Source organism: Nipponia nippon, unplaced genomic scaffold, assembly GCF_047370975.1.
Source record: "Nipponia nippon isolate SJK-2023a ecotype South Korea unplaced genomic scaffold, ASM4737097v1 scaffold_24, whole genome shotgun sequence".
Lineage (NCBI taxonomy): Eukaryota > Metazoa > Chordata > Aves > Pelecaniformes > Threskiornithidae > Nipponia > Nipponia nippon.
The window spans coordinates 7,883,209-7,909,383 of NW_028262341.1; the positions used below are offsets into that span (position 1 = coordinate 7,883,209).

Below are 26,175 nucleotides of genomic sequence, written 5' to 3' on the forward strand. Positions count from 1 at the left end.
TTTACTACAGCAATATACAAATTAAAATAAATTTCTTCTTTTTCCCCCAGGAATCACCAATGGCAGATTTCACAAAGCATTTCCCAGCATTATTAAGGCACTTCCGGACTTCACATTAATGAAATATTGACCTTGCACCACATTTTTGCATCTCTGAAATAGTAGGTGTCTTCACTGTGAACATCAGGTGTGCAAGAAAGAGTGAAAAGTGGTATTTCACCATGTATTCCTCAAAGGCATGTATTGGGAGCTTTATTTTTGCTTCTAAGCTTCACGTCATTATTTCTATTGGACACAAAAAGTACTTAGTTGTCTCAGATCATCGTCAAAAATGGTCCACAAAAGGCAGATCAAATAAGGCTTAGGCCAAGAGAGATGCAGCCCTTTCTTGGCTCCTTTCAGCACCAGTTCCAGAAAGCACAGCAGTGCTGAAGAAAGAAGAGTACTGTTGATCAGTTAAACTTCTGTGTTCCACTTGGCAATAGTAAAGAGAAGGTAAAACTTGAAAAGAGGCAGTGACTTGGTTCTGATGTGGGATGAGGACTCAGAATCCATCCAAGACACGGCAGAGAGGGGCGGTGTTTCCCTCGGGGTCCACCCAGACCTTCACCAAAGGGTTCAGCCCCTGACCATTTCCCGCCTTACCTATCTACACTGATTAAATACCCTACCTAGATGTACACATCTCACCACACACCACTCGTGGAGCTTCTTACTAAGACTAAACTCTTGATTTCTCTGGTGTACCCCTAAGAGACCTAATCTCCAAAGTCATAAAAAGAAGTAGGCCAGATTCCAAGCTGCTTAGACAACCCTGATGTCCTCTCTTCTCCTCATGCTCTCCCAGCCATTCCCAGAGGGACACAGCCCTTACAGTGTTCATCTGAGAGCTTCAGTCAGGTCAAGAATCCCAGGGAAAGCTTTTGAAAGCTGGTATCTTTGCTGAGTGGGTAGAGAGCCAGGGATGAGGAAGGATAGAAAAAAAAGAAAAAGGAAAAACCAACTAACCAACCAACCAAACAAAACAAAACAAGAGAAAGCAAAACATCCATCTTTTCTTCCATGTTTTGTGGTACCTAAACAATGTTCCTTTAAGCACATGTACAGACAGAGCATTATAAACGGATGAGAAAGCTTCCTTACCCACCTACTCCCCTTTCAGCCACATCCTTGTACAGGCAGACCCTCAGAAGGTACCAGTGATCCCAGCTCCATGGACTGCAGACTGTCCTAGAGCCACCCTGGGCACAATCCCACCAAAGAGACAATGACACACAGGTCCTACCCATCAATATGGAAGCACTGTGCCTACCACAGAAACACAGAGTAGCTGAGGTTAGAAAGCAACTCTGGAGTTCATCAAGTCCAACTCTCTTGCTCAGAGCAGGGTGACCTAAAGCAGGCTGCCCAGGACCGTGTCAAATCGGGTTTTGAACATCTCCAAGGACAGACACTCCATAGCCTCTCTGAGCAACCTCTGCCAGCATTTTGACCACCTTCATGGCAGAAAGGTTTCTTCTTGTGTGTAAGAGGAGTTTCCCATGTTTCAGTTTGTGCCCGTGGCCTCCTGCCCAGTCACTGGGCACCACCGAGAAGAGTGATTCCATTTGCTTTGCTTGTCCTCCATCAAGTATTGATGCACACAGGGAAGGCTCCCTCTGCGGGCCTCCCCTTCCCAAGTGCACATACTCCCGGCTCCAGCAGGGCACACCGTCACCACTTCTAAGCATGTGTACAGAGTTGCTGGCCCCCTTCCCTGCATCCTTCTGCACAAACTGCTGCATCTGCTGATGGCTCCCGCTCTTGCTCTCTGCTAGGTGCACTCTGGCCCTGTTGCTTGCATAGGACCCTTCCTTAGCATCAGCTCAAAAAGTGCTTGAACTCCCTAATCAGGAGTCAGCTGGAGACCGAAGCTCAAAGCACGCTTTGATCAGGAGTATCAGTATTATAAGAACCCTTAACTTGGGTTATGCAAAAAGTAGATGTCTAGTCCAAACTCAATGCCTAAGCTCTAGCTTGTGGAGAGAGGAAGGCATCTCCAGACTCCTCCACCCAAAGGCTGGTGTCTAGTGTTGCTCAGGTGAATCCTCCATCCACAGAGTAAGAAGGATCTGTTGCCATTCTTTTGGAGGTGATCTGCATCCTACATGCCACTTGTTTTCTTGTTAAAAAAACAAGAAGTCATTTTGGATTGCATTGAGCTAAATGCTAAATATTTTCAGTGTTGAATCATGGCAAGAGAGCAGCCTAGGATTTTAGAGGAGCGGCTCTTTTCCTCCTTTTGAAGGCATCAGAATCCATGCTGGCTGCAAACACAACTGCTCAGGGACGATCCATTTTTGGCAAGGTTTCCAGTCCAACTGCAGTGCCACCATCTCATGCCTAGCTTCAGAAGTAACCAACAATATCTGCCTTTCAACAAAACCTGGCGAAACAAGGGCTCAGAAATTGCAGTCGCAGCATGATGGGATGAACGAAGCAGGACGAAGAGTCAGGAAACAGACTTCTCCTATCAGACTTAGCGCTCCCAAAGAAAAATACACTGAGAGGCCAGCTGAGGACTGTACTTTACAGCAGAACAGTAGCAAGACACGGCTCATTTTTTGATGTGCGTTTATCCCATTCTAGCATTTTCATTTCCTAACTGCAAAAATTTGACAAAATATGCAAGAATATGGAAGGTTAAACATATCCTTGTTACCTGCATTAGTCACAGACCTGTGCCACCTATGAAGAAATAACCACCTGGCATAATATAATACATCTAAGGTGCTGGATGCATCCAAACTAAGGAAAAAGTCAAGCTGATCTTTCCAGGAGTGGAGGTGCCTGCTCAGCCAGATGCATTTGCCCCACTCACTCTATGTTCAGTTCAGCCTTAAGCCTAGGATCAGTTACGTCTGGTGGCTGGGTCCAGCAATACAAGCCAGAGCAGATAGCTGACAGTTGTTGAGAATATCTCTCCTTCCCCATCCCTCCAGATGGTGAACTGACTCTGTTCCTGGTTTTGTTCTGCTTCTTCTCACCTTTTTGATGTGCATACAAAATGTGCAGGCAAGCCAACGCATTTGGCTCTACAGGACCATTGTCTCCAAGGCTGACCTCACAAAGCAGAACATAAGGTAACACTCTTTCCACACTGTGGTTACAAGACTGAGTGCAAAGGATAAGGAATAACCTGTCCGTATTTGGCAGAGTCTCAGTATCTCCCTGCACGGGTGTGTAAGATGTGAAATGCACTGCAGCCTGTACTGCATCAGTACAGCTCCAACAGAACACACTCATCAGGCTGGAAGCCAGCACATCTGAGAGTGTCCTGGCAGCGACCTGGAAGAGCAGGCAAGCAAAGGGAGGCAAGCTGCGATGGAGATGTCCCAGCATGGGAGAAGACCAAGCTCCCCCACTCCAACATCTGCCAGAGGAACAAAACCAAAGCCGACTGCCAATGCTTTGCTCTGTGCTGCTTCTCGTAACAGCACGATACAGAGTTCACGTCAGATCCCACTACAGTGAAAGGCGCTTCTCTGGCTCTGGGTGAGGCTGGCCGACAGTTGCTCCTGGCTCTGCTAATGCAAACTGACTCTGCAGCTGGCCGCAGACAGGGCTGCCCGCAGGTTTGTCAATCTGCCCTCGGCGCTGTATTGGAGAGCCACACGAAGGTGTCAATTTAGCACGACTTTGTCCTCTCAAAGTGATACCGACCACGCTGAAATCAGCAAGCCGGAGCACGGAAAATGCATCTGCAGGTAATTAGTAACAATCACGGGCTGCTTGGAAACTGCTGACTACAGCAGTAATGAGCTGGGCACATGTCATTGGCTTGTAAATGGAGAGAGCACTTATGGACCGTGGCAGCAAGCAGTAAAGGAAGGGTTTTTTTTTAAACTTAGTATTTAATGTGGCATAAAAACGATGGAGAGAAATCGAGTGGCTCTCTAATCAGAGCTTTGGCTGGTGGTCCCTAACACAACGGAGTCAGCAGATGAAGCAGTACTGAGAACCGTCATCAAATTTTTCCTTAAACATATTCTAGCAGCAAGTGCTTCCATGAACACCAATGTTTAGGCAATCCTTTCATCTTCAAAAAGCGTCCCAAATGTTTTGATCTACCAGCTTGCGAAGAAATAGAAATCTTACATTTCCTACCAACAGATCACAGAGGATCTTTTGCAACTCAACCCTCAATACTGCTTTGCTGCCCACACCACAACCTGGCAACAAGAACAATGAAAGACTCTGATCAGAACTCACTTAAGACCTCCGTTCTCAGCTTTATTTGCATTAAATTCTTTTACGATCTGTCTTACAGACTTAAGACTGACAAATGAACTAGACTCAGGTCTCTTCACAAATGGCAGCCCAGAAAGTCTCCAGACTTTCTCATAAAAACTGATCAAGCCTGAACAGCAGATACCAGCTATCAAAAGGACATTAGTGTTCTTAGCTCAAATCCCTGTATGTCATATTTCAAGTTCTTTACCCCCAGAAATGCAGCTTTTCAGCCCTACGCCCATTGATAGCCCCACTCTCTGTTGAAGCATTGTGCAATCACACGTCCACAGCTCTGCTTCACACACACCAGAAGAGCTTCTGTTTCCCCAGAAACGACGTTTCCCACCAACAGACTCTTCCAGATACTACAATTCACTTGCCAGTGTTTTAAGCAGCTCTTGGTCTCATGACAGTGAAGGTGTTACAAAAATGTTTATAATCTGGAATGTCAACTGAGAAGTGAGGTCAACCTCTCAAGCCTTTAGCACCACCAGATGCAGACTTTGGACATTCTGTGGAGCTTTATCCAGTCACCCCTTACTTTTACAGCTGAAAACATACTAGCTAGCATAACCAAAACAAGCTGTCCCCCAAGGCTTTCAGTCTCGTGCTCTCAGTTTGCTTGGACACATCACAGGACAGACTGACTGGAGTGAGGAAGAGTGGAAGCACTCAAAAAAGGGGAAAGAAATTAAAAGCAACCCAACTTTCTGAATCTCAAAAAAAGATGGGTTCAGGTTGGCCATTCCTCCTCCAAGGAGGAGCAGTTCGCAGGAGAAATGCCATCATGGACCTGCGAGGCTCAGGCTCTTGCCTGCCAGACAAGGGGCTGAGGTCCGGGACCTGGCTCTGGCAGGACTTCTCTCGTCAGTCAGTTCCTGACCACCAAAGCGGGGCTGATAAAAAGCTAACCTTCCAGGTGTTGCTTGCCTTATCTACTACCTACCCTCAACCACCCACCCCAGCCCCAGCTTAGGAACATTAAACCACTGAATTTTACCATAGCTTTGGTCAGACCACAGACAACAAAAAAGTTCCCAGTAGGCCGAGTATGTGATATGTTAGCAAATGTTTGTTGGACCTTGCTCTCATAACCACCGTTGCGTATCATTGCCCAGCTCCTCCTAATTTTCATTGATATCTACTACAGATGTAAGGCCAGCAGCAATATGCAGCTTTTGGTTACAAGTGAAAAAGGGTCAATAATGTGTCTCCTCTTCTGAATCCTCTGTCCCACCAAGGAAATGGGGTGGGAAAAGAGGCGTGACTGAAAAAGTGAGTTAATTCTTGGGAGAAAACTGAGAAGTCTGTCCAGAGCTATGGTAGGAAACGCATCACCAAGGGTGCTGTAACTTACATGCCTTGTACATTACAAAGTATGGCTTGCTGCTTAAATCTTCCTGCCCTCGACAGTCCCCTTAGCTCATTACGAAAGCTTTGAGGCAGAGAGCATGACTTGGTCATACCGTAGATGCCCAGCGCTAGGGCCCAGACCATGCCAGGGGCTCCTGGGTGCTTCCAGAGCATGAGCAGCACAAAGCAGTTGCTACGGGTGTTACGAAAGGAAAAGGGAGGATAATAGTCAGGCAATCTTCTCCAAAAATATATCAAAAGGCATAGTTTTTAAAAGGGTTTTGATATGCTCGTGTAAATCTAAGTTTTATGAATGCAGGTGTTAGAAAATTCTACAGCAATATTAAATTAAAGATATAAATACCTACTGCCTTGTAAAATGTGTTCTGTTATAGCTCTCATCCTGTCACATTTAAGACCAATGGCAGGTTTTTTCTAGGTTTGCTTCTCATAAAGCCTGCTCCATGTTTTTATGAGAACTAGTAAATTTAACATTTGGAACTTTTGCTCAAGTGTAGGTTATGTCACAGCGAGAACCCATGAGAAAACCATATTGAGCTCTGTAGCGTCATTTCTGTAGTCGGTTTTGCTCCAACAAACGTGATCAGTCAGCTCACCAAACTCTAAGGAAGTAGTAACGTAAGAACCAGAAGACATGCTTAAACAAGCATAAAAGAACAAGCTCTGCTGAAGCATCAAATCAAACAACAGCTTTTGGCTGAACCTGATTTTGGCCAGGTGCAGATCCTGGATAGAAGACAGAAGCAAGGAACCACTCAGCTTCTCTATCATCTTGCCTTCCTAACTTTCACTCCTTGATAATGCAGCTCAGTAATTTCTTGCTATTTTGCTTCCCCCTCAAGACATGGCTCCCATCAGTTCCCATCCCGCACTGTAAGCTGTGGATGCTCCTGGTTGGGAAAGCCCTAGACAGTGATGCTCACAGCACCCACTCATGTGGTCCAAGGTGCTGCTGGGCTGTGCTCATCAGCAGAGCACGAGTGCCTCTAAGGGGGTATCAGGGTTGTCACAGGGGCACAGGCTCAGGTGAGCAAGAGACAAACACCCAGAAGATGAACGAAGGGCAACAGGACACCTGTGATGTGCCAAGGCAGCCTGGTTCTTTTGCAATGAGCAGCACTTCAGCCTTCAAAGAAAGATGCAGGGAGGTCTGTAGCAAACAATTACAGAACAATTTGCCTTAGGAGACATTTCTTTTCAACTTTCATAGGCTGTACGGATGGCTTATGACCCCAAACATGAGAGTTCAAGTTCCTTCTTTTATATATAAATAATTAATATGTATATATATGTATGCTTTCTCTCCCTATCTGCTATAAGCCACAAATATCCAAAAATCCCTCTTTCTTTCCATCCATCCAGTCCTAGACACCTTTCTTATTTGAGTCTAGATCTTGAACCACTCACCCATTACCTGACAATTATTTCAAGAAGTCTCTCTCCTCCCACTTCGAGGATTTCCTTACAGTTCATGTAACTTTCTAATTTCATTGGAATACTCCTAAACTTTTGGCAAGAAGAGTCAAAGACTGATGCCACACTGGGTTAAAACAATTTTGGAACAATATTCATTTTCAAAACTGCTCTCCTGCTTGATGAGATCATAGTGCTTTCAAGATACAATAATACTATAGTACTGTAGTATACACCTTCCCTTTTAGCAACAAAATAAACAAGTAAATCCAATCTTTGGAAAAACAGAGAAAATCCAGTGATGAAATCTGCACAGGTTAGACACAAGGACAGAAGTAACACACATAGGAAACACACATAGGAAACACAGAGCCTTAGATCTTAAAATCCTTTTTTTCTGATTCACACAATTCCTCTGGGACACAATTTCGTCATTTTCTTACCATTTCTCATACCGAGTGATGTGATCAGTCCCAAATAAATAGGTGACGAAAGCATTTATCAAATTCTAGCTGTTCCTTAACTCTCACTCTATGCCTGCTAAATAAATGCAGGTGATGCTGCATTCCTTGAACAAAACAGCTTTGCTTTTCATTTAAATACTTAGCCTTAGCGCACAATTACAATTCCAGAAATGGTATAAAACATGAGCATTTGTAGGAATCAAAAGCATCCAAAATTCAAGCTAGTTTGAACTGTCATAAAATCCCCATGCAGTCAAACATGCCAGGCACCTTTATGAAAACCAAGCAACAAAGCCCAAAAGCAGAGACAAGCATTCTGCTTTTCTGTTACATCTTGGTATTCCAGATGCAGGCTTGGGGTGGAGGGGCATATCCCTTCCTGGGCAGACGAAGGTCTGTTGGCTCCAAGCAAACATTACTGGTTTATACAAGCCATGCACCTGACTTTCCACAGAGCTGCTATGAAATCACAGTTAAAAATAGACTTTTTAAGCAAATGACTCCATATCTGACACAACTCCTCCATAAAAGGCACCACGCTGCAATGTGCACACACACACACACACTTCACACCACTTATCGGCGTTGGAAAATTGTTTACCTGTGACAATAGGATATGACTGAGGCCCAGGAACGCTCGCTCCCAAATCTGCAGAAGTAGGGCTGGTTATATTGGCCTTCATGTCATCTAATCCACCAGCTAATGATGCCATGGCTGAGTATTCAGTTGCCTGGAAAAAGAAACAAAAGGCATTTTAGCGATAATAAATGTACTATTCAAGAGCTTCTGCCTCTATGACAAAAAGTAGATGCAATACAGAACTCAAAAATCCTTTGTTCAGTCAGTTTTAAAGGCAATACCCATTTACAGGGGGCTGTTAAGCATTCAAAAGGCTCAATAAGCAGGTCTGTGCTTATCACCGATGTTCTCAGAGAACACCAAAATAGGCTTTCTTTATAAAGCTGAAGTCAAACTCATCAATATGTAACAAGGCTTTCCTTAAAGAGGAAATTTTGTAGAGTAACTGGGGGCTGTTAACTGCTGAGTGCAAGTAACTTGCTTGTTAGAGAAAAATGCTCATGCCAGTTAACCTGAACTCTCCTTATTTCAGTGGTGGCACTTGAAGAGAAAAGCACTAATGAGCAGGTGGGAACAGGCTGTCCCGTTTCCCCCTTTTTCTTGGGAATGCTGCATTTCCTCATCATCTCACAAGAAATAAAGTGCATGTAAATAAAAGTGTTTGCTTAATGGATGAATTTGTAGCCAACTGCTTCTAAATGAAACTTATTTAAAAATGAATCACCTGACTGTTGTAAGGATGCTCTCTCATCTCATGGGAATTTTTTAATCTCATTAGCCAAAGCTATGGTAAACGAGCACAGGTCCTCAGAAATCAGATTGTTTATGTCCTATAACCTTGTAAAAGTCCATACAGCTATGGCAATCTACAGCAGGTCAGGCCAATCCATACATCCAGAAGGACTTCCATGCATACGGCAGAAAGCTTATCTTCATTTGCCTTTTGCCATGATTTCTTATTGCAGGATCATTCACACAAAACTGGGAAGTTTCCTTTCAAAGTTCTCCCTTCCCTGTTGCTATTTGCACTTTAAGTTTTAATCCCTTATTTGTGAGACCGTAATCATGCCTGTAACAACTGGAGGGTGATGCCTTCAAGTGAAGAACAGCAATAGGAACAAATAAACTGAACAACTTGGAAGCTGATCCCCACTGTATTTCTGCAGACAAAGCCGATGCAGAAGCTGTGCAGAGCTGAAGCAACGTAGGGCAACCCAGGACCCTGAAATTTTTTTGAGTGACCAAATCAAAAAGTTAACTTTTTTTTTTTAAGGAAACAAAAGCTGATCTCAGTGAATGCGTCTTTCTCCCTCTTGCAAGTTTCTCGGAAGCATCTGAGAATCTGGCACGCAATCTGGTATTTGCCACGAGCTCAGCACTTTGGGTCAGATATATCTGTTCGTGTCTCTGTTGCTCAGTTCTCACTCAGAGTTAATTTACATGGATAACCTTGTATTAGCAGGTCTGTGTTAATACACGTGTTTCTTCTGAGGATGCGCTCTGCATGGCACACAAGTACACCCTGTCACCTTGAAGGATCCCCCATACAAACCTCTTGCAGATGAGTGTGTCAAATACATTTTGCCAGTGACCAGCTGCTGGCCACCCTGTCCTTTCATCCAGCCCATGGATCAGCACTACAGGGTCCTCTGGACCTAAGGCTTCTCAGCAATGATCTGTCTCCTATGCTCCTCCCTAAACTTTGCATTAAACTTGTCCTATTCCTCAGCCTTTTCAGCTTATTCCTCCTCCGACACCCTCCGTGCCCTCATGTTTCCCTTGCCTTCACTCACCCAGCCTCTTTCTTCTACCACCACTGCCTCAAAGATGCGCACACCCACACCTCTGCTTCAGCCCCACTTCTGCACCTTGCGGAGGACAGCCCCTGGAGCATCCCTGCCCTGCAGAGGATGCCAGCGATGGTCCCAGCCTTCCTCCTTCCTACAAGTGCAACCAAAGCTCCTTCCACATCCTACCAAGGTGTGTTTTTCAGCCTTCCCACACCACTCCACACTGTCCTACATCTGCAACCCCACCTTTCCCCTGCTCTGAGTATGTGCATGTGCGGCAACACCACTGCGTTTTTTACTCCCCAAAGCCCTGATCTGACAAGACACTGGCTGCAGCCCTGCAGAGACATCCCAGGCAGCTGGTGATGCACGAGCGGTGTGGGACGGGCCAGGAGCACAGCAGAGGAAAAAGCTGTCCTTGTGCACTGCTGTTTGGTATTTCTGATGGCTGGAGAAGAGCGCACACCACTCCCTGGGGACAGACGCCTTATTCCACCCCTGCTGCTCTCAGCAAGCCGTAACCGCACCATATCCAGACTAGAAAATCTCTTTGTGTCTTTCCATGCCACACTGATCCACTGCTCCCCGCAGGCAGGGTGTGAACATGGCTTCCAGCTTTCAAAGGGAGAGCTGGCCACTGGTAGTTTGGGAGGAAGCATCCAGCTGTGCCACAGGCTGGGTCACATGCAGGGCTAGAGCAGGGTGTACACGTCCAAACCCCACAGCCAAAAGTGGCTTTTGGGGCTGCCGCTCCTCACACAAACCCAGCTGGGACCAGTCCAAGCCCCTGCCTGTAAACCCCAGACACGGGACTCTGGAGCAGGCTGCAGACATCAAAACACCACAGCTTGCTTCCCTTCTGGGGTCTGAGGACCTGACACAGGAGGAAGCAGGACCAGGTCTCACCCCTTAACTAACTTTCTGGAAGCACCACATCAACAAACGACGAGCTTGGCCCTTCAAGCTCAGAGGGACTGACCAGTTTCAGTGTCAGAAGCAAGCAGCTATCAGGATGTAGCACACCCCACTGGGGTGTGGTGGTACCCCGTGCTCATCCATGTCACCCCACCATGGGGAGATGGAGTGATGTGCAGCCGCATGGCCCTCCCATGGGCAGCGCTGCCTCATCTCACCTACCTGCAGCAGCACAGCCCCAAAACACGGGACCACTTCTGCAGACCAGAGGGACTGGAAGCGTTATAGCTGCCCAGCATGGTCTGGAGGGAGAGTCCATGGCTGGATGGCACTGCTGCAGGGCTTCAGGAGACTGAGGCGTGAGAACTGGAGGTTTGGGGTCCCTCCCTGCTTTCGGTCCCAGTAGCTTGCTGCAGACAGGAGCTGCACCTCTTTTGCAATGGCCCAGCAACTTTTCCCAGAGGTAAGAATAGTGGAATTTTCAGGGTTTTTCCAGCTGTTTCCCTGTTCCCATGGCAAAACTGTGCCCACATCTGCCCTCGGAGCCACCAGCAATTGGCCACCAGAAGCCACACCGACCATGCACCGACCACCATTGCTGCTCCCAGCACCCAAGTGAAGGGACCCCGGGCCAAGAGGCAGCCCCAGCAGCTGCCGACCCCCGACATTCTTGCACAGCCCTGGTGGGGGAGTGAGCCCCTGTGTCACAACTGGCTCTGCTGTTACAGCTCCCACCATGGAGCAGCGGGGACATGGCCCGGGCCAGCATAAGACTGGTGCAGCAGCAGTGAAATACTGCACAGCCGAGAGCTGTGGGCAGAGAAGGAAGCAATACCACTGCAAATAGTGTCTGTCACCACCCCACTGAGAGATGCTGCAGGGAGGCAAGGGTCAGAAGAAGGTATCATCTGGCCACCAAGGAGCGGGGAGCCAGCGGTGCAGAGCAGAAGAGCCTACACCCCTGAACCGACCGGCGGGCACTGTCTGCAGCCCTCCTCTCCCCTGTGCAGGGCCCAGGGGATCACAGCAACCCCTGAAGAAGCAGCAAGCCTCGCTGGTGCTGAGGGTTTGCAGCACTGGGCATTCACGTGCTTGCAAGGGGCACAGCAGAACCCCATCTTCCCGCTCCCCCAAGGCAGAGCCCATCCTTCCAGACGCCTCGTCCGGAGAAGAGAGGAAAATCCGGGGGGAAGGCAGCGCTCGTGGAGCAGCCCCTCACCTCGCGGCCCCATCAAGACCCTCCTGCTGACCCTCCCCAGGAGCCTCTCCAGCTGCTCGGGGGGGTACTAGAAGGGGTCTCAGATTAGGCTCCTCCACCGTCGAGTCATCACCGCCACCGGTGAGGAGCAGCCTGGGATGCCCAGGCATAGCCGGGGATCCCTCCCCGCGCAGCGGGAAGCCCGACCTGCTGTTCAGTAGGTGAAAAAGCAAGAGTCGGGTGTTCAGTACCCTAGAAATTACCTGAAAAATGACTGCCTGCGGTTGTACCACGCACTGTCTCATCAGCATGGAGCACCACTGCCATAGCATGGAGGAGAGAAAACACAGACACGTGAAACGAGGAATATATAAAAGGAGAGACTGAGAAGGACAAACTGAAAGAAGGGACCAGATGGGGTCTTGTCTGCTCCCCCTGCCCCATCCCGCTCGGCTCGGGCGGATGGGACCTGGGGACCTGGCAGGGGGCTGGGGCTGGGCCCCCCAGCAGGCATGGCACCCGGCGCGGGAGCAGCTGGGGTGGGGAGGAGAGGGGTGGTCTCTGTGTGCCCATGGGCAGCCATGGTGCCCCCTGCATGGTCCTTTCCCTGCCAGCCTTCTCTGCAGAGTGCAAATGGGTAGGTTTCTGTGCTGGGAGAAGTTTCAGATCCACCTCCACTGCAAAAGCTTTATTTCTAAATATTACCCCCCAGGGCGGGGGAAGTGATGGGCAGATGGAGGGAAAAGGGGTGCAGGAGGGTTTCAGTACCATTTTCAAACAATTTATGTAGCATGGCAGGAGGCAGGCTCTACCGTCTCCTGCTGCACTACAGTGAAGTGGTGAGACAGCCCATCATCAGCTTCACCCTGCGTTTTTCCTAGAGACAGTTCCTGAACCTAACCTACCTAAGGGTCCGCCCATGCTATAGGTACAGCAACTTTCTCTTTGAGATTTACCTGGAATTTTATCCCAAGGTAGCAGGCAAAGATGGACACACAGTGGGGAACAAGACCATTCCCTAAAACAGCCTGATTCTGGGGTGCTGGCATGGGAAACTCAGGGAGGTCCCACAGGCTGGGATGAGCCCTGTGGCAGTGCTGCAACCTGGGCAGCGTGAGACAAATGCATCCCGCTCCTGCCCCATCCTTTTTGTGGGGCACAGACCCCAGCACCCCTCTCAAGAGACTGCACTAAGCAAAGACAGAAAAGCGGCCATTGGAAGGAGTCAGCTGGCACCCACTGGGACTTGCACATGTTGCTTTTTGCATCTGCTCAGTTTTCCAACTCACACCTACAAAACACCAGGCAGGCATGAGGCGATGCCTCTTGTGCCCTCCTGCTGCTGGCACAGCTGCCCCGGGACCCACAGGGCTGCTCGGGATGCCGCAGCAGCAGCAGTGCGACAGGGCCTCGGACCATCAGAGCAACGTGCCAGCTTGGGGCTTCGGGACTTGCTCTGCCCCTGCACGGACCATGTACGCTGCCTTTCCTTCCGACAGACATGGTGCACAGAGCACCTTTGGCTGCCAAAAACAACACTTCTCTTTTAAGCCAGACAGATATTAATCTGAGGTCTCCAAAAGGCACAGTGTTGTCCCCCAGGTCATGACCACCAAATCCCCTGCTTGCCCCCCATGGCAGCAGCAAGCCAGAGCTCACACTTAGTATCTCCAAGTCACCATGTCATAATACTTCAAAATTAATAAATAAAGGCAGAAGTGGCGTATACCAGTCAGGCTGTCCATGGAAACCCCCACCTCAGCCTGACAAAGGGAAGAAATTTGTAACATTAGATATGGTTCGGAGAGCTTAATCCAAAGCAGCTCTAATTAATCTCCCCAGGCTTTCAGAAACCCAGCACCACTCGCAGCTGCACGGGCACCGGTGCTGCTCTGCCTGAAATTTTATGGGAATGGAAAATCCATCCTAATGCCCTCCTCCTCAGCCGCCTCGGATTCGGACAGGAAAGGCATCCGAAAACCTATATATCAAAGCCTCAGCACTGCTGCCTGCCAGCCACCCCTCCATTTCATAATTTACATCACATTCCCTGTGCTACCCACTGCAGCCACCGAAACCAATTCTGCTTTGGAGTAAAAGCTATTGCCACAGCTAATTGGGGCCGAACCCCAGTTTCTCTTTGTTTTCGGCAACATTGGGCTCTTTGCTGTCTCACAGGGCATGGAAGTTTGATTTCAGTGGTACAACCTTTCTCCCTTGGTTTAAATCAAATATTTCTGAATCTCCCTTTCACAAAACATATATGTTTTTAAAAAATTAACAGCTGTGCTTCATTTTAGCCCAAATCCAATTAGGACTGTGCACATCCCCAGAGATTCCTCTGAAGATAGTGGGAATTAGCTAGTGCACCCTGCCATGAACACATTTACCCTCATACGTCAGAATAACTGACCTGTTTTTGACCCAATCCTCAGATTATCTGCATGTGGAAAACGACATGCTACATTTTACGTTTCCACAGTGCAATCCATAAGCAGACACAGCCATTCTCAGATTTTCCGAAGGGACCCCCAAATCCAATCTAAATGTCTAGAATTTACCTGTTGTTTTCCTTTTATACATATAAATAGCTGCATTTCCATTCGCTCTTTGTTTCTCATTTTCATTTTGTTCTAATATCTGCATGTAAATGTCTGAAAATAGCATCTGTAATTGAAGATTATGAAGTATAGCCAGCTCCTGACAGGCTGCTAAGGAAGATGGATTATCCTCATTTTTCTGTAAATTTTGTCAATTTTGGAATTCATAAGCTATCAACACTGATCAAAATGTGACCGCACAGCTGTGTCAAAGCGGACGGTGCGGTGGCGGCGCGGCTGCCGAGGAGGACGGCTCTCCCCAGCCGCCCAGCCGGGGGCACACGCTGCGGGAATCCTTCCTGGCTGCTCCCGGTATCTACAACCCACTACCCCCACCCCCCAAAAAAAAATATTCAAATAAACAAATTGAAAGTACGCAAATTCTCTGGTGCTCCGATTCACATCACAAAGCGTAATTTATTGCATGTTCTCCCTTTTTATTTATCCCTAAGTAGTAAACACGATTTCCATTCAGGGGGTTCGTTATGTTCCACTCCTACCAGACAATCACAGCACACTTGAGGCAATTGTTTAGCCTCTTCCTCTCAATTTTCCCATTACTGGGAGTAAGTACTGTTGGGACTCTTTAATAGCCCGACTGCAGCCCATATCAATAACAGATGAGGTTTAATCGTCCAACACAAAAATTATTTAGGCTCAGTAAGGACATTCAATGTCATTTGCATAATGGCATTTCTATCCTGAGCACCTAACCCATCGTGCATAAACAAGGCCTTGGGACCATAAATAATAATAAATCATGACGTCCACGCTCCTCTTGCTGTAATAGGAGCCTCTCTTTGTAGAAATTATTTCAGCAGGAAATGGGCACTGTAATTTTAAAGACATGTGGCATTGCACAGGCCAGTAAATCACACCTGTGTGCACACACACGCACACGCACGCTCCAGCGAGGCTGCCCGTGGTGAACAACAAAACCTGCGAAACAGTAGCACAGAAAACAGCCCACGCTTGCTGCTGAAATCGTCCTTTTTTTATTATTACTATTATTTGTTAGAGGTAGCAGACTAAATAAAAGCAAGGTCTGAACAGTGTGCGTGGTGTCTGGGCATGCGTACGGGGGGCATGATGGACCCAGAAGTCTCCCAAATCCCCATGTGGCCATCCCTTGCACCCGCAGTCCCTTAACCTCTCCTGGAAGGTCTGGTGGAAAGAAAGCAAAGACCTGCAGATGCTTGCACGTGTTTTCCAACCAAGCTTTTCACCAGTCATTGCAATCCCAGTCACCTGGCTGGGGCAGAGGAGGCCAGCAGACTTTCTTCCTCTGGTTTGTAAGCAGAAGCCTCCATAGAAAATCACGATAAGGGCAGCCCAAGGGAAGTAAATGGACACACACAACACAGTGAAGGTATGTTGGCTTTCCACTTTTCAGCCTCATGAGGCCAATAACAAGTACCTGGATGCACAGCGGCAGCACAGTCGTGGTGACAGCCAACCTCTGCTTTTGCCAGGATTGGCAAGTTTCATCATCACACACTTATCCCCTACAGCTCCTTCCTCTCTCAGTATAAATACTGAGTATAAATACATGCATAAATAAATATGTTCATCCAGGACATGAAATGAAATGAAATGACAACTCACCCCAGCTCCCACCCGCCTTCGTCAGCACTGCCCAGGCTCCAGGCTCGCCAGGTGTGCTTTCACAGCCCCTGCACGGGCTCTTCCCTGCCATTTCCATGCTAGAACCTCCCAGTTCAGTTTACTGAGGAATGCAGAAATGGCACAACAAATTTTGCAGGAGCCTCCTCCCGGTGCTGGGGTTGCACACCCATCCTGACTGCTGCACCACAGCCAGCCACGCAGGCATCTCCTCCTCGAAACAGCATCTCCCCCAGCCCCCTCCAACTTCTCCTCTCCCAGACCTCCTCCTCCTTCCCCTGGGGCAACCCCTTGCTTGCTCCTCTCCACCCCTTCCCTGTGGATTCACACAGAGTGTTTCTCCTCTCCCCCTCCTTCCCACCCTCTCCTCCCCATGGCTCCTCTCACCCCAGCACGAACCCACCGGTCACCTCGCTGCTCTGTCAGCAGCCTCCACCATCCTACACACAACGCTAAAAAAAGGGGCACCCGATTGAAATAAAGTGTAACACACCCAGGTAAAATAAAGCATAACTCATCCCACCCTGGTGGAAAAAGCAGTTTGCTTTTTGCAAACCCAGTACATAATCACTTTATGCCACTCATTGTCACAACATATTGCTAAAACACGCTGTTTCTCATGACAAGAACTGGACACTTTCACCCCCAACCTCAACAATTTCAGCCATAGGAAGAGGGAAAATGGATGATCCTCCATCACGGTGGCTCTACTGATTCCACTGAAGCACCTGGCATGGGTAAGCAGGGAAGAAAACACAACCAGCAGCACAGTCAAGCATTTCCCTACAGAGAAATACGAAGCAGAAGTATGAAGGCACACTGGGAATGTGCGTGAAGTTTACATCAATATTGCTGTATCTTTTTAATCCATCCTACTGACAGCTCCTGACACTTAAGGAGTCTTGTGCACATTTGCAAGAACATTTGTATTTCTGTAACGCTTTCAGACTAACTATCCGAAGGTATCTCACAAATGCCATCTCAGAATCCTTTCATCATACTCTCTACATCATATTACATATTGTGCACAATAAACTGGTTTCAAAGCAGTACGCCATGGCAAAATACCCCGGGCAGCGTTTACCACGGACCAGTCCTCCCAGGCAGCCAAAGCCCCGGCACCTGCTGCAGCTCCAGGTACACTGAATCTCTACCCAGATGAAAGCCAGCAGAGAAAGCCAGGGAGTTTGCTGTGTTTTGTGGTGTGTTGCAAAGTCAAAGCTGAACAAATCCATATCAACCCATAAACTCATGAATTTCACGCCACTTTCAAAGCTGGACACAAACACACATTCTTTGTTTTGCAAAAGATTTCCACTTTACCTCTTGGTGACCCTGGGAACCAGGTGAACCTATGGGGATCAGGAGTCTGCTGTTTTCCATTTTGGGGGTGACAACTTTCCCTACAATGCTGAGTTCCCTGTCAAATCCCCAACGTGGAATTGACCTCATCAAAAAAAAACAAATACACAAACATTTTTCCAAAGTTTTTCTTTCATTTCTTCACCTGTACCCAAGACTGGAATGCGAAGGGCCACAATATGGCAAGACAGTTTTCATTATGACGTGCTTACGGAAAAGCCAGAAATATAAGGACACATATTGTTCTTGGAAGATTTACAAAGCACTTCCCAGTTACAAGTCCTCAGGGGCATGGGGTTAGGGAGGCAGCAGGTACTCTATGCTCTGACAGAGGGCAATGCCACTCCCCTGGGCTTGGATCCCTTAACCAGAGTGTTCTGTGCAGCAAATTAGATGTGCCAGGGAGGGCTTTGGGGGATGCAGAGGTGCGGGGACCCTCCTTCCCCTTCACCCGTGCTGCAGGCATGTTTTGTGTGAATGGAAACCCTTGGCAGGGAAAAATCTGGAGAATGATGTGGTGCTTTCTTTGATGTGACATTCACTAAGGATTAAAGGGCACTGAGCTCCATTCATCTCGTGGGGTAAATCTTCAGCTGTTTTTCCCCTTTGCTAATTAGGTGAGACCCGCTGACAACCAAACCTGACCAGCAGCAGGTCTGGAGTGTGGAGGCTTCAGGACAAGGCGCTGGAGACAGGGGCAGGACAGCATCACCCACCTCGGAGACACCCGCTTCCGCATTGAAACACCCCGTCCACCCTGCCTGCCTGCAGGGCAGGGAAACGGGCTCCTCGGCTTCAGAAAAAACACCTAGAAACATCAGAAATTGTCTGTGCATGGATATAGAAAACAAAGCAAAACAGAGGCAGGCTGAACCAATGAGTGTGGTACATATTGGCTACCTATAGGGTATCTATAGGGTGCTGGTTCCAGGTAAAGAGACCATCTGATGGCACCCACAGCCTGCCGCTGCTGGAGGCTCTGCACCTCCTCACTATCATGAAAGGCTCCAGCAAGGGACCTTCTACGTGGAAAAATCATCAAAGATGACAGGTTTCACTGAAACATTTCCGTTTTTATCAAAACATTCTCTGTCGGAAAGACAGGTTCAGCCAGACACACTGCTGTTGTAATAATCATCTGTTTGCCGCTAAAACGTCAGCTGCGCTGGAGATGCCCGGGTGCTGCACACGCAGTAAAACATCGTGAGAAAACGGAAGGGAAGACGCTGCTGGTATGACCCCAGCATCTCTCCCACCCCAGCAGCCACCCCGACTCTTACACCACAAGTATACTTGGGGTCATATTTTCAAGCTTTTCTCTACAGTCACAAGAACCAGACAGCAACCATTTGCCCGAACAAAAACATGGACGTGGGGTCTGTGCCTTCAGCAAAAACTCCCACTGGCACAAAGCCTCACAACTTGGCAATGCTTGAAAACCACTCATCAGGCACATAATCTGATGACAACTTCTTGTGTACTTTAATTTTATTTGTTACTTAATCATGTGTTTTAATTATTTAGAGAGGTCCTAATGACTGGTCAAACACTCTTAGCCAAACGCAGCATCTGATGAGTGCGGTTTCTCTGCACTCCAGTTTCAGGAAGGCACCTGCTGCCTCCACCACCTCGTTCTCCCTCAGCCCTCTGGGTACATCTCTGAACGTGACTTGTCTGGACTGACTCAGACGTCAGGTCAGCTCTGAGCCTGGAAGGGACTTATGCAGCACGGAGAATGAGCAGAGGAAACCCCTGCCTCTCCGAGGTTGCCCTTATTCAATTATATTTTCAAGGTGAGAGGAGCAGGGCTGAAACCATCCCCCTACATGTTAAGCTGCTCTCTTAGCGTAAGAGTTTCCTTCCTTTCAGATTTAATTATTTTTTTCATTTCAGCAAACTCTGCTGCCACCAGACTTTTAAGCAGCCACTATTCATATGAGCAAAGAGGAATTTTGCAACTAGCCCTTTTTTCTGGAAGTGGCTTAGCTCCACAATTGCTTTTTGTCATCATACAACCACTTCTGTAGGTTGTTTCATTCCATCCCTTCCTAAACAAATGGGAACCCAAAACCATGGCATTTTTCTGAAAACACAGTATCTGCACTGAGCAAGTTGCTTAGGCTGCTGGGCGCTTCATCCCAGGCAGCTCTCCATCTCATCCTGCACACAGTGTGAACTGGATGCTGCTCTCCCACCCCAACTATGCTTTTCACATTTTCCATTGCAACCGTATGAAAGTTTCCCTAAGTCACGTCATAACAGTTGGAATGAACAGCAGGTAGCTGGACATCAAGGTCGTAGGATAATCCAGGTTTGAAGGAAGCTCCAGAGGTCCCTCAAAGCACAGCCAGCTACAGGGCCAGGCCAGGCTGTTCAGGGCTTTACCCAGCTGGGTCTTGAAAACCACCACGGATGGAGACTGCACAGGTTCTGAGGGCAACCTCTGCCCTGCCTGACTGTCCTCAGGGGGAAAAAGTGCTTCTTTGGACCCTGCAGAGCCTCTCCTGTGTCAGATCATGCTCCTCTCTCTTGTACTCCCACCATGCACCGCCATAAAGAGTTTGGCTCCTTCTAAGATGCTTTAGCACATGGAGATCTCCAGGTATTCAGTAGCTGTGTAGGGAGCATACTTTGAGAAACCCATCTTTGTTGATTAGTGTGATGGACAGATTTAGAGAAAGCCTACAGAATGAGTGTAAAACAGCAGTGATTTCCAAACCAAAGGGTGGAAATTGTATTTGAAACTATTCCAAGCCTGCAGGATCCAGACATTTACCGGGGACTAAGAAAAGAAGTCTTGTTCCATCCTTCAAATGCCAGTGCAAGCCCTTCCCCTCAAATGTAACGTGAGCAGGACAGGCATTAAATAAATCAATGGGCAACTGTGTTTACTCACAGATTTGTCTCTCCCCCTCTTGCAAGGCTAACACAGACATAAGGAGGTCAGTCAATTTTGCTATGACATAATCTTGGCCGACTACTGCTATTACACGACATTGTCTTTTTCCACAGAGAAAACCAGCTTCAGAACAATTCCAGATCTAGTTTCCTATACAAGTGGAGTATCACATACATACACACTGTAAAGTGCATGAATGACTCCCCTATTATTTTTCAAAGGGACAAAGACTACATGAGTGATTATACTTCTACTCGTCTTACTCATATATTATGCTTTGATGTGATATTGAAAATGTGACGGGTGGACAGTAAATACTGCTCTCCTTCAGCTCTCAGGCAGAGTCCACTGTTTGACTGGCTACTCTCTGTGACTTTTTCTGTAATGACAGACTTTCCATTAGCTGTCTGCTGGTGACATGAAACCGTGGAAGAAAGATCCCACCGAAGACGAAGATGCGGGGTGTTTTTAAAACTTGCGGATGTGATAGACCTGGTTTATCTCCCTGAAGTCAAAAAAATTAGCTATTTATCGCAAAACACATGATGAACAAAGAGATACCATTACTCAAAGCCAGCTCCCAAATTGCAAGGAAATGTGGACACTTCTGGCAAGATAACAAGAGGGGAAAGCTTTTCTTGAATTTGCCACCTCTGTACCACACTCACGGAAGCCGTGGCAAGTCTCCTGGAGGAGATCACTCACTGCCTTTGCAGGACTTCGTGTTCCGTTGTCATCACTAAGCTCCAAGTGTAAAGCTGGTGTAAAGTGCTGACATGAAACTTGGTGACTGGCAAAGCATCCCCTGCCAACGTTACCCAACAGAAAACTGCTAAGGTTGCAATTTTCAAACACTGTTTCCCCAGACCCTCGGGGGAAAAGCACACCACACTTCTCCTTGAGGGCATTTCACTCCCTGAAGAGCCCCCAGCCATGCCTGAACACTGGGGAGCCGGTCTGCCATCGCAGGCTCTGGACCTTGGCTCCTGCAGGCTCAGCCACGCGTGTGCGGTGGAGCGCTGGGAGCGTTGGTGGGACGCTGGGGCCAGCAGCGGGTGACACGCCAGCCACGGTGCCCTCGGTGCTGCCGGCCACGCCACATGTCACCAATACTCCCTCCACATGAGCCTCTGCACAACCTGGGGAGCCTGCCTGGGGCAAAAAGCATCCCCCACTGCATCTGTACAGAGCAAAGAGAAAAGAGACAAGGACAAAGGAGATGTTGGAGCTGGCCTTTCCTTCAACTCTGGAATTTGTATTTTCACATATGATCATATCTGAGAGCAGTCAGGAGGAAAAAAGAGGCTGTTAAAAAACAGGAATGCACTGCAATTCCTGAAGGCGTTATCTACCTTGGTATTTTGGGATTCCCCCTCCCTGCTGGGGCAAGGGGAAGAGGTGACAAGGACTCCTCCGGGTAGACAGCGGACCCACACTCTGCCCTGCCAGAGCCAGACATGAACCCCAGGCAAAGCCATGTGAGCAGGGGGACAACCCCCAGCAAGTCCAACACAGCATCAGCATAAACCCAGGTCATCACTGGGGCTTCTCCAGTGAAGTAACAGGCACTGGGAGAGCTCTAGTCTTCCAAATACACCCTGAAATCCCTAAGACCCAGGCACAGCTGCTCTCCCCCAGCTTGGTTTCATTGCACTGATTTGGCCACACATTGCTGGGAGGAGAAGGAAGAAGCAGGCGTGGTCCCGTGGCTCTTTTTATTCGCTTTTTGGTCTGTTTCTTCAGACCCTAACTCACTGCAGCCTGGTTGAGACAGAGAGACCCAGAAGGACAAGAAACAGCCTGTGGGTTTCCTTACAAAAACAACTAACTCTACACTTTGCCAGCACAGCAGGATCAGTGCAGTGAAACCCTGGCTCCATCCTCCGGCAGCAGCTTCTCTTCGGCAAGGCAGTACTGCTGGGGCATTGCACACTGGGCACTGCAGACCCCTGGAAACGGTCCCTGTCATCTCTCGGAAAATTTTCCAGGAGAAATCCTGACCCCAGGATGTCCATTTCTTCCAGACAAAGTGGGAAAATCAGTCACCACCCATTCCCCATGAGGAGGGGCCCACAGGAAGAGGCATCGAGCTCAGATGGGGGCACAGGGTATCCCCAGGTCTGCCTGGACATGAGAGTGGGCATCCCTTGAGTTATCCCACGTGCGTGTCTTCCCGCCTCTTTTCCTTACTCAAAGACTGGGTGTTCATGCAAGCTGCAGGGTGTTCTTTGCAAAGATGACACTGATGCAGAGATACGTTAGCAGGATACATGGATTCTGTCATGGTGCTTCCCCAGAAAACTCCCCACTGTCACACAAAATACCACGTGTCATACAACACAGTCTGACTCACCACCCAACACAACATGTCACAACAAGGCAGCACATGCGGGTAATTTTGTGCAGTCTTCAGAAGCTTGTGCACAAAAAAACACTTGTAAGGGAGGGCAGAGAGGCAAGAGATGCGAATGGGAAGTGTTGGCCCAAGGAGCTGTTCTTTCTGCTGCTATTCTAAAAGAAAAGGCTTTCTACTCATAAAAGTTGATTTTCAGCAGGAAGAAACACCATGGCAGGTCTCCCTTCTCCTTCTTTACCCTAAAACAGAGCAGAGCCAAAAGAGAAGGTGGTGCATCCCCTTCCCCAGCAGCACAAGGGAAGGACAGAGGGCTCAGACATGAGACTCTGTCCCAAGGAGGCTTCAGCCTCTCTGTGGCACCATGGAGAAGTCACTGCATACGGCTGCTCTCTCTTGATCTGCACTGCAGGTGAAACTGCTTTCCTCTCCTCAGCCATTACTTGTCTTCTTCATCCAGACAGCAAGACCTTTGGGGACATCACTCTCCCCTAGACAGTCAGTGCACAAAACTCATAGCCCCGTGCTGCCTGTTGGGTCCTCCCAGTACCATTGTAATGCAAATAAGCAATAATCACAGTGATGGTGAACAGGAATAGGGATCCTACACAAAGTCTCACATGCTGAAGGCTCAGCCTCCAGAAGCCAAGGGCAGTTCAGAGCTCTAACCTCCCCGGAGCATCTGGGGGATCTGGCAGATGAAGGAGCTCTACTCAACACCTCTGCAGAATAACCCTGTTATTTCATCAGGAGTTGATGGCTCCCCATGAACTGGAAGCCGTGGTTAGCAGCATCATTTCAGGTCTTGAAGGGCTTTGGGCACAGAGCAGCTCTTGAACAGCCACCTCATACAGGGAAAATGGGGGTAAGTGCAACTGTTGTCTCCAAAGAGCTACTGCTCTTTCCCAGTGAAATGCCCTATGTTATGGCTGACCTCTGGTCCTCTCCGGTCTTTTCTTAACCTCTTTAAATTCTGCCATTATTTAAAGGTACTACTCAGCAAGAAAAAATACTACCAGCCTGAGATCTCCTTCTGAGTAGCCTCTGACTCCCTCAGAGGACACTCTCCCCATCTCTGCCTGTGTTAATCACCAGCCGGAATAGATGGGCAGCACCAGGAGCAAGTACATCTCCACAGCACACACGTGCTCCCTGGGATGCAAGCACCCTGTTCTTACACCACGCGAGCAGCCTGTCGTGGCTTATCTTGTGGATCAGCAGCAAAGTCCCAAACTCAGGGAATCAACAGAACAACTGCGGCAAAGGGCCAGTGCCATATCCCACCAAGTGGCAAGAGTACAGCAGGGTCACCCCACAAGGGGAGAGCACCGAAATCCCCTCCAGCCCCCAGCACGCTCCATCTCCTACACCCACACGTGGGGGCACTGCACCCGACTCCCACCCAAGCACAGCAAAGGCAGATGGGCAGGCAGTGAGCGGCCAAGCCACGGCTGCCCTGGCCCGTGTTGCTGTCCGGAGAGGCACGCGTTCCCTTACGGGTGGTGGAGGAAGGAGGGAGCTTTGCACAGCTTAACCTCCCACAGCCCCCGCATGGGGCGGGGGTCACGGGCACCCACGGTGCTCCCAGCTGCCGTCCCTCCGCCACCCTGCCTGCCCAGACCCCGCGCCCTTTCCATTCGGTAGGGGTATTGATCTGCTGGCAGCAATGGGCTGGATAATTAGCCAGGAATTAGGGTTTCTATTACAGCCAGGAGGCTGCCCCAGCTGATTTATCACCTGAATAATTTACTGTGATTGAAAGGAAATTAAAATGAACTCCATTTGACAACTGTGCGCTTTTATGGGCTTTAGTGAAGACTCAAAAGCCAAATTAATAGCCTGGTGTTGTTTAATAGTCTACTGAGAGTAAATATGGGAAGGTTTTTCCTCTCCTGATGTGCTCTCTTAGGCTGGATTTTAAAGTTGTTTTTTTTTTCCCCTCCCACCAATAAAGCCACAGACTGGATCAAAGGAGGTTTCAGCTGGATGAGGCGCAGATGTAAAAACCACAGAACTGCCCTTGCTCCCTGCTCCTCTCTGCACTGCCAACGCTTGCCCTCACCTGCCCATTTCTGCAGGTGGAGGGGCTCACGGTGCTGGCAAAATAGGGGTGAGCAGGCAGCACCCACCGGCTGCCCCTGGACAGCACCAGCACCGGCACCGGCAGCCGGGGCAGCCCATCCAGCTGCCAACCCTGGCCAGCCTCCACTGGCGTGGGATGAGGGACTGGCTGCTGGCACAGGGGGGACACGGGATGGCATGGGGATAACGCAGCCACCCATAAACTCACCCCGTGCCCTGTGACCCCCGATCGGTGTGTCCCCCCCCTGCCACCCCAGCAGAGCTGAGGGTGCGTTCTGCCGCGGCGCAGGGTCCCGAGCCCAGCACACTCATGCCTTCCTGCCCAGCTGCCTGCCGGACTCCTGCCTGCACATGAGGAGCTGTCTGCAGGGCTGTCAGATCAATGCTGAACTCCACTTTTCCTTTGTCTTTTTTCTTTCTTTTTTTTTTTTTTTCAATTTTAGCATTTTTGTCCATTTGTCAAGCTGTGTGTTGTCTTGTTTTTCTTTTTAACTTGCTCTTCATTTACCACATCCTGTCACACAAGCCATGGGTAAGAGCTTGCATTTACATGCTCAAATCACTTCTTCAAGTGGCAGATCAAGAAAAGATTTCACTCTGGATGTTTAAATACAGCCATGAGTTAGTGCCATAATTTTCACTGTTACTGGACAACATAAAGTTTTGGGAAGATATAAGCAAATCTTAGCCCTTCATTTCTCACTGCAAGTCTCAGGGTATTTTAAGAAGATACTCAGCAGCCACTGTCCACCCAAAGGTAGTATCCCTCAGGAAAAAACATATTATTCACACAAACAGGAAAATGAGTCACACTTTCTGGCTTTAACTGACTTTTTCTGACTTTTCTTTTATCTGACATGTTTCCGACCTTTCCCTGTTACTCCTAAGATCAAACCCCAACATTGTAAGGAGGACTGTACATCTCTGTGCTCTCATGAGCTGCATTCCTGTAGACACAGCATCCAACACAGCTCCTTGCAGTGAAAAACAAACTTCTGTCTTTCCAAGCTGGCAAATACTTGGCCAGATAAAAGTAAAACTTGAAGATTTTTGAAAGGACTTAAGCCCCTCTCTTGGTCAGTTCAGAGAACTCCGTCATCGCAACTCTCTCTGAAACAGAGGGCAATTGGCTTTTAACTTTGTGCAATTTTTCCAATTCTTTTCAACTTATTAGTAATTTTTTCAGGTTCATTAGTTATCCAGATTTCATCTGCCTGGGCTTATCTCCAGATCCAAACTTATCTGCACTG

At 48.4% G+C, this 26,175-nt stretch overlaps 1 protein-coding gene across 2 annotated transcripts in view; it reads right to left on the minus strand.

Moving 5' to 3' along the window:
- PAX5 (paired box 5) overlaps positions 1 to 26,175 on the minus strand; it is a 139,963-nt gene that overhangs the window by 56,733 nt on the left and 57,055 nt on the right. For both annotated transcript variants that reach the window (XM_087761422.1, XM_087761423.1), the window contains exon 7: positions 8,125 to 8,254. In XM_087761422.1, coding sequence (XP_087617548.1) covers positions 8,125 to 8,254 — 130 coding nt within the window. The remainder of the gene's footprint in view (positions 1 to 8,124; positions 8,255 to 26,175) is intronic.